The 18,945-nt window shown below is 43.2% G+C and overlaps 1 protein-coding gene across 1 annotated transcript in view; it reads right to left on the bottom strand.

Annotated features, from left to right (window-relative positions):
- Window positions 1-6,284: 6,284 nt before the first annotated feature.
- Window positions 6,285-18,945, bottom strand: part of LOC115467071 (cytochrome P450 2K6-like) — a 94,910-nt gene continuing 82,249 nt past the window's right edge. The window contains exons 8-9 of the mRNA XM_030198751.1: window positions 15,410-15,551; window positions 6,285-8,056 (exon numbers count right to left, since the gene is read on the bottom strand). Coding sequence (XP_030054611.1) covers window positions 7,878-8,056; window positions 15,410-15,551 — 321 coding nt within the window. The 3' untranslated portion in view covers window positions 6,285-7,877. The remainder of the gene's footprint in view (window positions 8,057-15,409; window positions 15,552-18,945) is intronic.

Raw genomic sequence — 18,945 nt, 5'->3', positions numbered from 1 at the left:
TTAGAGGAAAGGGGGGATGACAGGATACAATACAGACATTGAAATACTAATAAGCTATTAATATGCAAACTAGTCTTTTTCAGAGACAGGGAAATGGTTGAATTAGAGGTCATGAGTTGAAGTTGCATGGTAGTAGACTTAGGAGCAACATCAGAAAATACTTCTTTACAGAAAGGGTAGTAGATACTTGGTATGCCCTCCTGCGGGAGGTTGTGAAAAATGATAATGGAATTCAAGGATGCATGGGCTAAACACTGAGGGTCTCTCTATAGAAAGAGGATGGATTTAAATTAAAACAAAACTTATATGACATCATAGCTGGAGTGAGCTTTGACAGTAACTCCAGTAGTTGGGAAGTAAGAGTCCCAAGCAGCCTTTTATGGTCTGTGCCCCAAAAATTGGCAAGGATAGATACAGACTAAATATGCATATATAATATGATATTTAAAGCCTATGCTTCGACTGCTGGTGCTGTGTATCTCTATGGAGGGGAGGGGTAGTTGATATTAGCAAATAAATGATGCTAGTTAGGTGTGGGAGAGGTTGAAAGCAAGGTTATCATGGAATTATGTTCCAAGATTGCATCATATAACTGCCTATATGATGTTGCCAAAGTGGCAAGTTGGTAATTGCTTTGTTTATGATGCCAGTGTTTAATCATAAAGAAGTATAACGCACACAGAAAGTTACCCTCGTTGGGTAGACTGGATGGATCTTACGGATTTTTATCTGCCAACATATGCTATGCTACTATGTAAAATTTCTCCCCTCTTGTCAACTTTGTAAGTCCCTGTGCCGAGCGGTGATCCCGGGTACGAGGACTTTGGCCTTGGATTCTTCTTGGTAGCCGAGCAATCCCAAAGTTCACCTCTGGTGACCGCCGTTCCCCAGGAGTTGAGCCCCCAGGTGCGGGCGGCCGACAGGACTTACACAAAGAGGCCAGGAAAGGGGCACCCAGAGAGACCAGCCAGAGGAGAGCAGAAGGAAGAAGTTCAGGAGTGGGTCACAACAGAGTGACAGGCAGTAGGCTAGTCACCAGGTCCAGGCAAGATATTCAGGCAGGCAGTAGACAGGAGAGTAACCAGGTCCAGGCAGGATATTCAGGCAGGCAGCAGACAAGAGAGTAACCAGGTCCAGGCGGGATATTCAGGCAGGCAGCAGACAAGAGAGTAGCCAGGTCCAGGCAGGATATCCAGGCAGGCAGCAGACGAGAGTAACCAGATCCAGGCAGGATATTCAGGCAGGCAGCAGACAAGAGAGTAGCCAGGTCCAGGCAGGATATCCAGGCAGGGAGCAGACAAGAGAGTAACCAGGTCCAGGCAGGATATTCAGGCAGGCAACAGACAAGAGAGTAACCAGGTCCAAGCAGGGTCTTACAGGCAGGCAGTAAACAGAAGAGTAAATCAGGTCCAAGCAGGGTCTTTACAGGCAGGCAGCAAACAGAAGAGTAATCCAGGTACAAGCAGGGTCTTTACAGGCAGGCAGCAAACAGAAGAGTAATCCAGGTACAAGCAGGGTCTTTACAGGCAGGCAGCAAACAGAAGAGTTCGCTGAAGAGAAACGCTTACCCAAGTAGAAGCCGAAGCAATGAGGCAGAGGGAAAGCGTCCCAGAAATAGTGCAGGCTTTCTGACATAGACAGGTCCCAGCTGAAGAAGAGAGCTTCCATAGGTCAGGTAGGCAGAGAGAAAGTCAACACAGGTGCGTGGTAGCAAGGCAATTTAAAGAGCTGGAAGCCATGAAGAGAGAGCAGATCCCAGGTGCGTGAGAGCAAGGCAATCAAGGAGCCTGCAGCCAGAGAAGAAGTACACAGACATGGCTCAAGGCTGAGCCAGTCAAGTGTGTGTGTTGCCAGGACCCTGCGCAGCCCGAGGATGCTGCTTGCGTTGAGGTAGGGGACATGACACTTATATAGTTAATTGATTTTTAGTTGGTGATTTGAGGGTTTGTTTTCAAGCTGCATTAGGGCTGTAATCACGTTATATGCCTCTTAACATGACTTAAAGGGCCATAACTCAGCTTGACAACATTTACTGCAAGGTATTTAGTTGCTGAGAGTTACATTGTAATAGGATGCACACATTTCATTACAATGTAAATGCCATAATGCGTCTTGTGGTGATACACCACATGCTTTATTAGGGCCAAAAAATCATGGTAAAATAACTTGGTCAACAGAACAGGCCCCTCCTCCTGAATTCACCCACCCCCAAAAAGGCCTTACTCTCCCCCCTGGCTCCAGACCCCCAGGATCAATCCCCCACCCCTGAAAAGGCCCAAGCTCCCCATTCCCCCAACCCTCCAGCGGCCCTTGAACCCCTAAAGGGCCTACCATCTTAAACATTGATCACTTAAGAGGTCTTCAAGCAGGAGCAATGCCCAGTCCAGTGCTATCCACAAAATGGTGCTCCTAGCAGTAGTCTCATGTGACTACCACTAGGAGCGCCATTTTGCAACAGCACCAGAATGGGTAGGAGCAACTGGCCATAGCTGCTGCCTGAAGATTCCCTGGACCACCAATGTATAAGATAGTAGGCATTTAGGGATCTAGGGCCATGTATATGTGTGTGTGTGGGGGGAAGGGGGCTTGAAACTTTTGGTGTGGGGGGTGGGCAGAGTTTAAGCCGGGGGGATGAGGCCTTTAGGGGGGTGGGCAAGTCTCAAAGCATCGGACTGTAGCTTTGCGGCCCAATGAAATAATGCTGCTTGCAAGGTGGCTCGCAAACAGCATTATTTTTTTACTATAAGTTTCAGCAACCTGTGAGACTGAGATACCACAGGTTGCTGAATCTTGTGGTATATCAAAGTGTGGGTAAAAGGCAAACTGTTACCACACCTTGATAATTTCCCCCTTTAGTGTCCATTATGTCCCATCAGTGCATACTTGTTTTAAGCCCTTCTGTCATAGCTGACATTGAGTCAGTCAGATACATCCATAAAGAGTAAGCTTATTTTTATTCTAGTAAGTTTATACTCTTGTTTTCTTCTTCCTTTTATTTTCTTTTTTATGGTTGCTCATTTCCCACTTTTTCCCTCCTTCTGTTTTGTTCCTATCAATATCTTGTCTTTTATGATAGGTTGCCCATCTCCACTGCATTGATTCAGAATTGTAAGAGCCCCTGACACAGGCTTGTCACTGAAACATATTAAGCATTTGAAAGACTTCTTATAGAAACATTCATATTAAAACAGACCAAATCAAAGTTGTGATTTGCAAATTCCTGCTGGTGTTTGAATTCGATTTATTCCTTTGCACTTGTTCTTCTATAAAATGGAGGTCACCATTGTGATTAGTTTCTCAGAGTTGAATTCCAATGACAACTGAGTAACAGTTATGTTTGTATAGCACTTTTGACAATGGCACTACTGAAACGCAGAACTCGTCATTAGAAATTTTCAATCTAAGTGCTTTTCAGAAATAAAATATCTTTAACGCTGCTTTTGACTCCTAACCACTATTCACTTGCCCTGTACCCCTTTTATCCCCACCTCTTTAATTCCCTTACCTCTTAGTTGTTCTGTCTGTCTGTCCTATTTAGATTGTGAGCTCTTTGAGCAGGGACTGTCTTTTCATGTATGGTGTACAGCGCTGCATATGCCTTGTAGCGCTATAGAAGTGATAAGTAGTAGTAGTAGTAGACTAGCAGCAAGAATTAGTTACTATACAACCTTGTGGTACTTTCTTCACCAGGAAGAATAGTGAGGCACAGCAGTAAATAAGATGGAGACGTAATAGGGTGGGAAAATATTGTTCTAGCCTAAACCTTATAGGAATCAATGATTTTTCTCCCACTTTTTCCCTTATTAATATATATATACACACATATTTTTGCCTTTGGTCTTTGTTTTCTTTCTTTTTTTTTAATTATTATTTTCCTTTATTTTTCTCCCTCTTTCCCCCCTTCTTTTCAATCTTCCCCTAACTCCACCTTCTCTCCCACTTTATCCTATTGCCAGCAGTAGCCACCACAGCTCTCATCTGCCCACAGCAACCAGTGAAATACTTCAGCCTCTACCAGTAGCAGCCATCACAAGACCCTCTCTCTGGTCCTGGAGAAGTTGGCATCTCTTCTGTCAAGCATCAGGCTCCAAATATTAGGTGCTGGATGATCTGGAATTTAGAACTTTTTAAGCCTTTACATAAAGGATCTAAATTGGTACCACTGACAGATCTATAGTGAAAGTAGAAAGATTTAAAGAGGGATAAGGAAAAAAAACTAGATCAAGGAGAATATAGGAAGGCAATGCTGGCAAAGAGGTGTAGACTGAAACAATGTGAGAATGTGAAGAATGTGAGTAAAAAAGAGAGACTGGAGAAAATGGAATTAAAAGAAGGACTGATAACCCTGAGACAGGAGAGTAAGGAGAAAATCTGGAACACAAACTTGGTTTTGTAGAAAGGGGAAGGGGATGGGATTTCATATATTGCCTTTCTGTGGTTACAATCAAAGCAGTTTACATATTATATACAAGTACTTATTATTATTTTTTGTACTGGGGTAATGGAGGGCTAAGTAACTTGCCCAGAGTCACAGCAAATGTGATAAACTGAGGGGAAATAATTGTAAAACCTTTTTAATAATTTTGTGATATACAGTAGTATTTGATTTGGTTTAATGCTTCTTTACAAATTATTCACATCAGAAAAGATGTCAAAGCCAAAATTTTCATAAAGATAACTTTATTGTTTATGCTCTGTTTTTCAGGTATTTATTTATTTTAAACCTTAAGAATAAAAGTTTAATGAACCTTTAGATTCATATAATAGTTACATAATTAATTTTTTTCAAATTGATTTGCACTATCTAGTTACTTGAAATATATAATTACTTGAAATACAGGTTATATAGTAAGTTTGAAGGGTAATTTTCAAAGCCATTTGAGGAGAATTAGCTATTTGAAAATTGCCCACCTTGTATGTAGCACCAGTTCAAGGGATTTTGGTGCCCTAAGAATGCTTTTGCTTCTACACCAAAACAGGAGGAGCCTCTACGTCAGGAAAACCAAACAAGGAAAAGTAGAGGCTGACCAAAAGATGAATCCAATACTGGAGTAGTTATGGAGTAGTACTTTATTGATGTTGATATTGGGGGTCCCGATACGGTCCGTGTTTCGGCATCATGAAATGCCTACATCAGGGGTCAAATGAATAATTCCTCAGAAAGAACCTTTATTCCAAATCATGCAAGGAATAACAAACCGAAGAACTGTAGTACAGACAAATAAATAGACCGGAACTAACAATCTTCCTGGGGTCTGCTACAGTTTTCAGTTTGTTATTCCTTGCATGATTTGGAATAAAGGTTCTATCCGAGGAATTATTCATTTGACCCCTGATGAAGGCTTTTCATGATGCCGAAACACGGACCGTGTTGGGTCCCCCAATATCAGCATCAATAAAGTACTTCTCCATAACTACTCTAGTGATGGATTTGTCTTTTGGTCAGCCTCTACTTTTCCTTGTTTGCTTCTACACCTCCATCTTGGGCCAGTCTTACAAAATGAATCATACAGATGACATGGCTCATACTGCGAGAATGGCCTCACACCAGAAGGAAGCTAATGCAATTTAAGTGCCATTGCTTTACCCAGTTTTTGGACTTAAAGCTGATATGTTTAATTCTCCAAAAACCTGCAAATAATGTTTTTTAGGTACCTTTGTTGTCTGGCCATTTTATTTTTCCAGTTGGGTTGGTCCTTGTCACTCTTTACCACTTTCTCTTATTGGTTTTCTCCTGCATCCTTTTTGTGGAACTCATTCTATTTTCTGTTCTTTTTTTCACTCTCCTGTCTTCTTTTCTTCCTCCTCTATATCTTTCTCTGATGTTGATCCTTCTGTTTAATTTTTTTTATACCTTTTTCTCATTTGCTTATTGTCTACCAATAGATAGATTTCATTCCTTCTTCTTCTCCCTCCAGTCTTTTGTCTCTCTCTTTTTAGCTTTCAGCTACTTACCAGCTTTCTATTTCCTGGGATTTGCAGTATGGAGTGTTGCCATGATTTGGGTTTCTGTCAGGTATTTGTGACCTGGCTTGGCCACTGCTTGGAAAACAGGATACTGGGCTAGACTGCCCCAACTTGACATTTCGCCCGTTAGATTGTAAGCTCCTTTGAGCAGGGACTGTTTTTTTTGTTAAACTGTACAGCGCTGCGTAACCCTAGTAGCGCTCTAGAAATGTTAAGTAGTAGTAGTAGATGGACCATTGGTCTGACTCAGTATGGCTACTCTTATGTTCTTATGTATATTCTCCCCTCCCTAGTCTTCCCATTTTTCATGTGTTTCATTCCTTCCCAGCGTCATATTCCCCTGTCTTTTACCCACATGCTGATCCCCCATTTTCACTTTCAGTACTCATCCCCTCATAAGCCTTATCTACCTTTCTCTACCTCTCATCCCCTGCTAGTCATCCCTCTCCACCTCCAGTCCCTTTCTTATGTCTTCCAAATTCCCATTCCCCCTTTTACTTTCCCCATTTCCATACTCTCTCTTCCTTCAAAGACCATTCCCCTTCCTTTTTCACTCTCTTCCTTGCCCTATGTCTCTTTTAACCACCTCCCAACCCCTCTATATCAAACTGTCTCCCTTCCCCATCTTTCTGTACTTAGCTTCACTCATACCCCTCACTCAATCATTTTATCCTCATTATCATCCTGCTTCCTGTTCAGTCCCTTTCTTATGTCTTCCAAATTCCCATTCCCCCTTTTACTTTCCCCATTTCCATACTCTCTCTTCCTTCAAAGACCATTCCCCTTCCTTTTTCACTCTCTTCCTTGCCCTATGTCTCTTTTAACCACCTCCCAACCCCTCTATATCAAACTGTCTCCCTTCCCCATCTTTCTGTACTTAGCTTCACTCATACCCCTCACTCAATCATTTTATCCTCATTATCATCCTGCTTCCTGTTCAGTTTCTTAGTTTTCACTATCCCCCACCTAACTTTCACATCCCCGTTCTTCCACCCTACCCAGTTCATAAATCTCCACATACACTCCCAATACTCTGCTCCTCCCTCTCCATCTAACTCCTACATCTGCACTTGCTTTTCAGCCCCTACCAGTATGTTATCCTGTCCCTTTGCAACCTCCTGCCCTCACATCTACCAGCATCAACCCCCTTCTTCGAACTCCAGCCCCTGCCCATCATCAGCATTAACTACCTGCTAGGCCCAGCCCCAGTTTCAACATCAGTATTAGCCCACTTCTAGGCCCAGTCACAAATCCAGCCTCAGCTCCAGCACCCTGAAAATGTTGAACATGGCAACGGGAGCTTGTTGCTTCCCTCCTCTACTTTGCTCCTCTAAACTTGCTACTAGCTTTCTGCACCTGTGCAGTTTTGAAGCACTAGATGAGGCACTTCCTGTTTCTTCCCTGTTTTGAGGTAGGAGATGGACAGGGACTGCACCACACAGTTAATGCACAGGCCAATACTGCACATTAACAATTAATGCAGTACATAATGTAAAGCAGTTAATGTTGATCTCAATAGGTGTAGCTAACTGCATGATACATTTGTAATTGTGCAGTTAATGTGTGATAGAAATTATTTCTCTGTGTTAACTGAATGGCACAAGGTTGGGAAGGTCCCAGTAGTTAACCCTGAGATTTTGCAGTTACCAAGTATTCATTTTGGTAAATGCTATTGTGGTAACTGTAATACCTTAGTGCACTTTATTAAATAAGGGCCTTAATGGTAATTGAATTGCTGATCTTATTTTTAAATTTCTGTTGTTATCCATTTTCTATTGTTGCAATGCTATAAATATGAGAAATATTAATCAAAATGTAAGAAATTGAATCCTGCATTTTCAGAAAAATCATATATTGCATCAATATAGAATTTATTATTTGAAGATTCCTCTTCTGTAAATGGTGGATCTTCAACGCTGTACAGCACAGATCATATGAGGCAGTGGACAGACTGTGAATGCGACTGCAGGGGTTAGGTCCACGTGAGTTACCCCAGGTGGAAGATGGAAACTGAACTCCTGAAGCAGCCTCGTGAAGAAGAGGAAGAGCTCCATTTTGGCAAGAGTCTCACCAAGGCAGACTCTTCGACCTTTAAAGAAAATTACAAGCAATTAATCCAAAATGAAAATGACAACAGCTGATACCTTGCAATCTGTTAACAAATGATTATTGGCTGACAAATATGCAAACCAATAGGGAGATAATATCAAGAAACAGTTTATTCAGAATATTCATATCAAGGACCCGTCACGGTCCGTGTGTCGGCGCCAAAGCGCCTGCCTCAGGGGTCACAAACAACTTTCTCTGAGAAGAAGCTGATTGGCTTGAATAATTCCTTTATGTATACACGTGGTTATAAAAACAAGTTAATCCACAGAGAGAACAAAGAAACAGCCAACCGATCTGCAAGCAACACCTTTCACAGGAAGTTGCATCAGAAGGCAAGAACTGGCAGAGAGAAGGCCCTGGAGCAGGCCTGAGGACATAGCTGTCTTGTTGTATAAGGTAGAGCTACAGCAGGGGAGAGAGAGGGAGGGAGGAAGGTAGGAAGGCAGGCAGGCGGACAGACATGGAATGTTGGACTTGCATTTTTTTTGTAACTGCAGGAGCAAAGCTTCTTACTGAATCCTGCAGCTCAGTAAAAAATTTTACTCTCATACCTGAGGTAAATGTACCATTTGTTTTCCTCTTACCACAGATTTACCATGGGTCCCCATGCTCATGTCATTCTCTAAATGGTACAAGGGGTTGTGGGCAGAGTGTTGAGCACGCTGAGAACCAGACAGGATAACTGAAGGGTCCCACTGCTCCCCAGAGGGAGAGGTGGAGGGGAAAGGGACAGGTGAGGGGCAAGATGTAGTTGGCATGATATTGAAAGGATGGAGGAGGCCTGTAGAAGCAGGCAACATAGCAGGGTTTTAGCTGGCAAGAGGGGGAGGGAGGGCAGGTTGAAGGTGTGGAGATGGAGGAGTTTCAAGCGACAGACCTGGATGGACAGAAATGGCAATCAGGTTCACAGACTCTCTGCCCTCTCGCAGTCTGCATCAACACAGTCACAGGGACATGCTGCAGTGGCACTTATTTGTGATTTAAAGGTGGTCTAAGTCCTAATGTAGTTCTTAAGTTGCCTGTACAACAAATGTGCTATCTGGAATTGGCGATAGATGTAGAAAACACCATGACATGCCACTGTACCGCATATGACACCCCTCTGCCAGCCCTAGACATTTTAGTGGCTAATACGCTTTGTCCAGCCCTTTTGTATAGTACTGGCTTATACATTGTGGCCACAAAAACATATAAGTGCTAGGATTGGGATGTTTACAGTGCAAATGGTGATTGTAAAATGACCGCCATGACAAAGAAGTGTGTTTAGCATCAATCCTATAATTTTTTTTATTACATTTGTACCCCGTGCTTTCCCACTCATGGCAGGCTCAATGTGGCAGGCAATGGAGGGTTAAGTGACTTGCCCAGAGTCACAAGAGCTGCCTGTGCTGGGAATCGAACTCAGTTCCTCAAGACCCAAGTCCACCACCCTAACCACTAGGCCACTCCTCCACTGGTGTTAGGAATCGAACTCAGTTCCTCAGGACCCAAGTCCACCACCCTAACCACTAGGCCACTCCTCCACTGGTGTTAGAGTGTGCCTAACCTGTTATAGAATAATAGTAGTGTAAAGCCGCTTTGGCATGCTAAAACTTAGGCTTGACAGCTTATGCCAAGTAAATGACAGGCATAAACTGGGACACCTAAATGCTCCTTGAAATGCGTACATCTGATAATTATTCTATAAGGTGCGTGTGTTGCTAGGTGGAACCCTCATGACACACCCAACCTCTACCTACTGGTACAGCCAATTTGCTATTATGCGCCATGTGACTAGTGCACCAATTATTTTTACAACGGTACCTAGCACATACATGCATAAATGCCAGTTTATAGTAATAATCAAATGTCTGCAATACTGTCTACATATTACACAGAAGCACGTATCTCAAAGAATGCAAAACATCTCTTCACAACACAACTCAAAGGTGAATTGTAAAGAAAAAATCTCAAAGTGCTCCAGGAACACAGTCCTATAGAGCTAACTCATACCACAAAAAACCTTAAAACAAAAACCCACCTCTGTGTTTTACAAACAAGTATTCATTAAAATACTACAAAACTATTCACTAGTGCACTATTTCAATGGACATTTGTTGGTAAAACATGTTGTGGTGCAAGCCTAGTTTGATTTACTGAGGTTCCCAGTTCAGTTTTTGTCTTCATTTTTCTACTTTTCATTTGAGATCCCTTGTTCTGTATTTGTTGAGGGTCTGTCTGTGACTGAGGTGTGGTATTCTGTTTGCATGTTCTGTTTTACCATTAGTAGGTGAATAGGTGTTCTAGGGTCAAGGCAATGGTGTGCAGGAGCCAGCTCGCAAGAGCCGGTTGTTAAATTTTTAAACATCTTGCAAGCTGGTTGTTCTGGCACAGCGAGCCGGCTCTCTAGGGGCGGTGCAATCTGGCAGTAAGCGAGGTAAGCATGGCAGGAGGGCACCACAGGCCATGCATACCGCCGCTTACCTCACCTCTCACAGCTCTCATTTGCCTGCGCCCGCGCCACACTGGGGGGTTTAAATCTTTTATTTACCTCCATTGCAGCGGCCGCAGTGAAAGCCCTGCCCATCTCTAGCCTTCCCTTCGTTCCCTCTCAGTGTCCCGCCCTCGCAGAAAGAGGAAATGAAATCAGAAGAAGGCGGGACAAGGGAACGAAGGAAAGGCTACTACTACTACTACTTAACATTTCTAAAGCGCTACTAGAGTTACGCAGTGCTGTACAATTTAACATAGAGGGACGGTCCCTGCTCAAAGAGCATACAATCTAAGAGACAAATGAACGGTCAGTCCGATAGGGGCGGTCAAAATGGGGCAGTCTGGATTTACTGAACGGTAAGAGTTAGGTGCCAAATGCAGCATTGAAGAGGTGGGTTTTAAGCAAAGACTTGAAGATGGGCAGGGAGGGGGCTTGGCGTAAGGGCTCAGGAAGGTTGTTCCAAGCATAGGGTGAGGCAAGGCAGAATGAGCGGAGCCTGGAGTTGGCTAGAGATGGGCAGGGCTTTCACTGATGCGGGGTGGCAGGAACAAAAGGGGGGGTGTTGGGGGAAGAAGAGGGCGGTCAGGTGGACATGGGAGTGGGAGGGCAGGGGAGAGAGGAGAATCGCTGGTCATGGATGGGAGCGGATGATATGGGGCAAAGGAGAATCATTGGACATGGAGGGGAGGGGAGGGCAGGGGAGAAAGGAGAATTGCTGCGTATGGATGATAGATGGAGGGGGGCAGGGGAGAGAGGAGAATTGATGGATATGGATGGATGGAGGAGGGCAGGGGAGAGAGGATAATTGCTGAACATGGATGGATAGATGGATGAAGGGCAGGGGAGAGAGGAGAATTGCTGGACATGGGTGGATGGAGGGGAGGCCAGGGGAGAGAGGAGGGTTGCTGGACATGGATGGAAGGAGGGGAGGGAAGGGGAGAAAGGATAGTTTCAGGACATGGATGGAGGGGAAGGCAGGAGAAATACTGGAATGGATGGAGGGGAGGGAAGACAGGAAGGAGATGCACATGGATGGAGGGGAAGGGAGAGAGAAAATGCTGGACATGGATGGAGGGGAGGGTAGAGAGAGGAAGTGAGATGAACATGAATGGAGGGGAGAGAGGAGAAACACTGGACATGGATGGAGGGGGGGAGAGGAAAAATGCTGGACATGGATGGAGGAGAGGGAAGGGAGAGAGAAGAAATGCTGGACATGGATGGAGGGGAGAGAAGAGAAAGGAAGGAGATGAGATGAGGGAAAAGGAAGAGAGGAGAAAAACTGCACATGGATTGAGAAAATAGGCAGAAGCTGGATCCACTGGACAGTCAAGTCTGTGCAAGACCCAGCTTTTACTTATGGATGTAGGGAAAGAAATGAAGAGGAAAGTAAAGAAATAAATGGAAAGGAAGCCCTGGAAATGGAGTTAAGAGGACAGATAAACAGCAGCAGAATCAGATACTGGGCCAGCATGATCAGAAAAACAAAGTAACCAGACAACAAAGGTAGAAAAAATAATTTTATTTTCATTTTAGTGTTTGGAATATGTCCACTTTGAGAATTTACATCTGCTATCATATTTTGCAATGTATAGCAATGTGTTTCTTTCTGTTTTTCTGGTATTGTGCTGCATACAGAGTCTAACTTCTTTGGATTTCAGGTTAATTTTTGAAGAATTTGAAGAGAGGCTATCTCTGTTCTGCATGTGTGACTACAAGGCCAAGTGTCTGAATAGGGTTCTGTTTGTTAGGTTCTGAGATTTTGTTAACACATTGTTTTTCAGAGTTGGAAAGACAGTCTGTTATCCTAATTCCTGGTCTGTATGCTAATTTAGTTTGTGTCATTTTGGGTATACTGCAGAGATTTTTTTTTCCTGGTAAAGCATTTCTAAAACAGACATCATGTTATGAGAATCAGATGCTCAGCGTTAAAAGTTTATATTTATTTACTTATTTATAGCATTTTATCCCACATTAAACATGAATTAGATTGGAACCTGGGAGCATTTATTTTTTTTTTCCTGGAGAGAGTAATGCATTGCTCCACCCCCCCCAGGTTGTCTCCCCAGCTATAGCCAGCTCTGCAATTTGGGGGGGGGGGGCGCAGAGGTGGACGGGGGGGGGGGGGTGCAGATGTAGACCGGGGAGAGAGCCTGTTAAACATTTACTGGCACATCACTGGGTCCAGGTAAAGTTTATAGTGCTACCTATTCAAAGGAAGGGCTCAAGTTGTTAGAACCATAGGACTTAGTGCTACGTTTTTATGGTAGATTTGCTACATGTATGTTGAGTTAGGATTTTTTTCAGATATTGTGTTTAATAATATGGAGAGATTTATACTGCTATTAATTAGATCACATGAGATGGGGGATATGGGTTTTGTGGTAACCTTTACCAATGGTGTTCTTTTGGATTTACCAAGTATCCAGATTGTGTCGATACTTTCTGTGATTATAGAAAGACCAGTTATATTGTTTGGTTTTTCCAATTACTCTGAGATAAACAATAAGAAACCTGGGACATTTCTGACCCCTGACGCAAGCATATTCACGCCGAAACACAGCCTGTGTCAGGACAGGTTGTGGTAGAGAAAAGGCTCCACTGGCCAAAGATAGAGGGAGGCTGCCTTCAGCACTGTGTCTTCCGTGAGCCGCCTCACCGTGTAGAAGAGCGGTTTGGGGTAGGGGGAGGGGAAACTATAGAAACAGTTGACCTGGGCATGGGGGAGAAGAGGAGAAGAAAGAGAGAGACAAAGAAATGTACACTGGGGGAGGGGTGCAGAGAGAGAGAGAGATACTGGAGAGAGAGAGAAGCTAGACCATGAAGAGGAGAGAGAGAGAGAGAGAGAGAGAGAGAGAGAGAGAGAGAGAGAGAGAGAGAGAGACTGTAGATAGAAAGACCATGGACTAGAGAGAGAGATGCTGGACCACAGGCAGGGGGAGGGAGTGTCAGGAGTAGGGCTTGCAGGAGGAAGGGAAGAGAGAGAGAGGAGAGAAGCTGGCTATGGGGATGGATGGGAACACAGAAGAAATGCTGGGTATGGAAGGAGCATAGGGACAGAGAAAGGGGCACAAGGGGAGGGATAAGGACACAGGGAGATGCTGGACAGAGAAAGATAAGAACACAGAAGGCAGGTACTGAACATGGGAGAAGAACAGGGATGAAGCACAGATGGGAGACACTGGACATGATGGTAGGGACATCATGGATATTGGACATAGAGAGAAAAGAAATGTCAAAAGGATAGGAGATCCTGGGATGAGAGTCAAGAAAAGAGACACTAGGATCAAAGCAATGTTCAAATAAGAAAGGTAGAGAAAAATTATTTTTTGTTTATGAAATTATAAATTATAATATGTCAGTTTTGGAAAATGTGTACCTCTGATATCTTGCACTTCCATTTCTATTACTGTGACAGGGTTTTCTATGTAGATCTGGAATGTGTTTGCTTTTTGCAGGATTTGCTTACCGGTGCTCTGAAAGAGAGTGTCTCATCTCTCTCCTTGACCCTCACTCCCCTCAAGGTCCCCACCACTTTGGGAAAGATTATATTATAAGGGGCCTATCTCAGTTTTTCTGCCCAGGACCCATTCAGTCCTAGCTTCACCACTGGTAGAGAGGTCAGATTAGTGGGTAGTGGGGAGCAGTGGTGTGCAGTCAGGGCCTTCAAGGGATTCAATGAATCCCCAGAACTACTGGCACACCATCTGTGTGTTTAAAAAAAATTGTTGGTACAGTTTGCACGCCACTATCCCTCTCTCTCCCATCCGATCTCCCTCTCCCTCTTTATTCCTCCCCCCACCCTGCCCATGATCCATCAAACCTGGCTTTGCCGACAGTGGGAATGATTAATACACACTGCCTGTTGCTGGCTGCCAGAGCCTTCCCTCTGTTATTTCCTGCCCCCTCTGACGTAGCATCCTGTAGGCAGGCAGCATTTGTTAATCACTGCTAGTAAACCCAGGTTTGAAGGATTGCATCAGAGAAATGATGTAGGACATAGGGGAATGATATGGTTAGAGGGATGATGCTGGATGGAGAAGATAGCAGCACAGAAATGGAAGAGGCTGAACATAGGGGAGGGGAGAAAGGGAGATAGGGGGAAGATATGGACATGAAAAGAAATATCAAATGGACAGGACAGGAGACACTGGGAGGGGAGACAATACGGAGGAAAGCAGAAACCAGAGACTGGGACCACTGGTGACCGTTCTTCCCTTTCCCCCAGATTGGCACAAATAAGCTTTCTCTCCTCTCTCCTTCCTGTCAACATTCATTCTCTTTCACATATACATACTCACAAATGCACACTATCCCCTAATTTTATAAACTTGTGTGCACAATTTTATGCTTAGCACAAAAAAGTTGCACATGCATGTTATAGACCAGTGTCAGTTATATGTGTAACTTAATTTAATAATTAGCTAATTGGCATCAACAGCCAAAAATTGGCCATAACTGGTGTTAATTGGTGCTTATTGGTACTAATTTGCAGTTACATGTGCAACAGCACTTAGTAAATATTCTACAAATTGTGCACATAAAATTCATACCAGCCAATTTTCAAAGTGATTTAAGTGGGGCAGGAGTCTCTTCTGTCCGCTTAAATTGCTTCTCACTGCCTAAGTGGGGATATCCAGCGGCAGTTAAATAGACAGTGCTGCTGAATATCCCCACAGACTGCCCGACCGAAAAGTGGGCAGGTCAGGGGCGGCACTAGGGAGGAGCCCGGGGTTATGCAGGTGCGGCATTATTTAGTGATTGGATATATAGGAATGCAATGGTTTCTTTTGCAAAAAGGAATGTACTAAGAGAGTGGATATGAAGGCAAAGTTTTCCAGCAACATGAAACATAAAAATTACCTGCTGAAAAGGGCATAAAAGCTTCTTTCTTCTGGAACTTTCCTTCAGAGTCTAGGAAGTGCTGAGGGTAAAATTCTTCAGGTTTTTCAAACTGAGACTTGTCATATAATACAGATTCCAGTAATGTAATGACTTGAGTTCCCTGAAAAGAGGTAATATACATTTATTTATTTATTTGTTACATTTGTATCCCACATTTTCCCACCTATTTGCAGGCTCAATGTGGCTTACAATTTTTCCGACATGACTTGTGTCATTTCAGAATACATGTACAATTGGTAATATAAATGGAACATGAGTATTAAATAACAGTCGAATAGAAAGGATGAAAATATACCCAAGGTACAAAAATAAACAAATGGAATCACATATTGAACATGGATTGCATAATAAAATTAAGTAATACAGTGTAGGAAGAGAGTAAATCTGATGTTAAGTAAATGATGGTGAAATACAGTACCAATTATAAGTTATTATGGTATGCCATGTTAAAGAGATGTGTCTAGTGCCTTACGGAAATTAGGTTGTGGATTATTTTCAGGTCCAATGGTAGAGCATTCCACATTTGTGAACTTAAGTATGAAAAGCTGGATGCATGTGTTAATCTATATTTTAGACCTTTACAAGCGGGGAAGTGAAGATTTAGGACTGTGTGTGACGATCTCTTAGCATTCCTGGGTGGCAGGTCAATAAGGTTTAACATGTAGGTTGGAGCATCACTGTGAATTATTTTATGCACCAAAGTGCATATTTTGAAAGTTATATGTTCTTTAAGGGGAAGCCAGTGTAGATTTTCTCTTAGGGGCCTGGCACTTTCATATTGATTATGAATTTCTTTTAGGAACTTATCCAAACTTTTTAAACCCTGCTAAGCTAACTGCTTTTACTACATTCTCTGGCAATGAATTCCAGAGTTTAATTACTCATTGAGTGAAGAAATACTTTCTCTGATTCATTTTAAATTTACTATTTCTTTGTGTGCCCCCCAGTCCTAGTATTTTTGGAAAGAGTAAATAAGTGATTCATGCCTACCTGTTTCACTCCACTCAGTATTTTATATACCTCTATAATATCCCCTCAGCTGTCTCTTCTCCAAGCTGAAGAGCCCTAGCCACTTTAGCCTTTCCTCATAGGGAAGTCATCCCATTCCCTTTATCATTTTCATCACCCTTCTCTGTACCTTTTCTAATTCTGCTATATGTTTTTTGAGATGCGGTGACCAGAACTGCACACAGTATTCAAGGTGCGGTTGCACCATGGAGCGATACAAAGGTATTATAACATTCTCAGTTTTGTTTTCCATTCCTTTCCTAATAATTCCTAACATTCTATTTCTTTTCTTAGCCGCCACTGCACATTAAGCAGAGAGTTTCAACATATCAGAAACAATGACACCTAGATCCTTTTTCTGGGCAGTAACTGCTAATGTGGAACCTTGCATCATGCAGCTATGGTTTGAGTTCCTTCCCACATGCATCACTTTGCACATGCTCACATTGAAAGTCATCTGCCATTTGGATGGCCATTCTCCCTTGCAATTTTTCACAATCCTCTTGAGATTTAACAAGATATGCTGGAAGACACAGTTATTTTTACTTTAGGAAGTCTTTGTAGTACTACAGTTAATATCCCAACTCTATTGCATTACTGTGCTGCTCAACAGTACTACTACTAATTATCTCCTAAGCACTGCTAGATGTACGTGGTGCTGTACACATTATATGCAGGTACTTTCTCTGTCCCTAGAGGACTCACAATCTAAGTTTATTTTGGTACCTGGGACAATGAAGGGTTAGTGACTTGCCCAAGGTCACAAGCAGCTGCAGCGGGAATTGAACTCAGGTAACCAGGATCAAAGCTTGCTGTACTAACCATTAGACCACTCCTCCACTCCACTCATCAGAAACACAAAACGGTAGTAGAAGATGTTGCTGCAGTTTGATGATTTCCTAGAAGATCCGGCTCTAGTAGCAGAAAGATTCTGCTGTTTCACTAGCACCTAGCTACTCAAAGTCTTCACCATGCATTAAGCCCCTATTTCTAGAACAGGTCGCCTGTTGAGGATACCTACGCATAAAATGACAGTACAGCATTTATCCGCTGTTCTGTGATAATATGCTAAAATGCAGCAGCGCGGAATTGTTAAGGGACATTTCACATGGATGTTCCAAGGGCAGGACAGAGGCAGGGCCGACATTTATACACTTAAGTTATAATATATTGTGAATTATGTGGGTAAATTTCATTTATGTGCCAGCCATAGACCTTGCATAAATGTTAGCACCTAAATGTAGATGCGTTGATGTTGACGCATTCTAGTATTCTATAACAGGAGTTATAGCAACTTGTTTCATGCATTCAAATTTCCTTCTGGTAAACATTTATGGGCCAATATTCAGCTAGTGCAGTCACCAGCTTTGTTAGCTTAAGTTAAAACAACAAAGCTGGCATGTAACTTAATCTATATAATTCAGTGCCGCAATCTGTATAGATAGCAGAGCTGAATACATGGACTGACAGATGACCATGCTGGTACTATTCAGCAGAACTAAACTAAATGGATAAATTATCTGTTTAGAAGCTGAATATCATCATGAAATGGATAATATTTAAGACCACCTCCAACATGCCTCAAACCCAGCCCATATTTATATGGATGCAATTAGGCTGTTTAGCAATTTAAATGGACAAATCCATATATTATTGACCCTTCTACTTTTTTGGTTTATTTTGTAGCAATTTAAATGGCCTGATACAATCCATATAACTTTTTACAAATGTGCAGGCAGGCTAATTATGTAACGTGGAGGGGCATAATCGAACGGCGCCAAGCATCTACATGGGCGGCCATCTATATGGCCGGTGCCGCAAACCGCAGTCCCAAACCGTATTATTGAAAAAGATGGCCGGCCATCTTTCATTTCGATAATACGGTTGGGGCTGCCCAAATGTCAGAGATGGCTGGGTTTGAGATGGCCAGCATCGGTTTTTGCCCATAATGGAAACTGAGGCCGGCCGGCCGGCCATCTCAAACCCGGCCAAATCCAAGGCGTTTGGTCGTGGGAGAGGCCAGCATTTGTAGTACACTGGTCCCCCTCACATGCCAGGACACCAACTGGGCACCCTAGGGGGCACTGTAGTGGACTTCAAAAATTGCTCCCAGATGCACCTCCCTTACCTTGTATGCTGAGCCCCCCAAATCCCCCCAAACCCCACTCCCCACAAATTGTACACCATTACCATAGCCCTTAGGGGTGAAGGAGGGCACCTACATGAGGGTACAGTGGGTTTTGGGGGGTTTTGGAGGGCTTAACATTTACCACCACAAGTGTAACAGGTAGGGGGGGATGGGCCTGGGTCCACCTGCCTGAAGTGCACTGCACCCACTAAATACTGCTCCAGGGACCTGCATACTTCTGTCAGGGAGCTGGGTATGACATTTGAGGCTGGCATAGAGGCTGTCAAAAAAATATTAAAAAAAAATTTTTTGGGTGGGAGGGGGCTGGTGACCACTGGGGGAGTAAGGGGAGGTCATC

This window comes from Microcaecilia unicolor, chromosome 3 (genome assembly GCF_901765095.1).
Source record: "Microcaecilia unicolor chromosome 3, aMicUni1.1, whole genome shotgun sequence".
Classification (NCBI taxonomy): domain Eukaryota; kingdom Metazoa; phylum Chordata; class Amphibia; order Gymnophiona; family Siphonopidae; genus Microcaecilia; species Microcaecilia unicolor.
The sequence above is the reverse complement of the archived record's forward strand: the minus strand, read 5'-3'. Positions and strand labels throughout refer to the sequence as shown.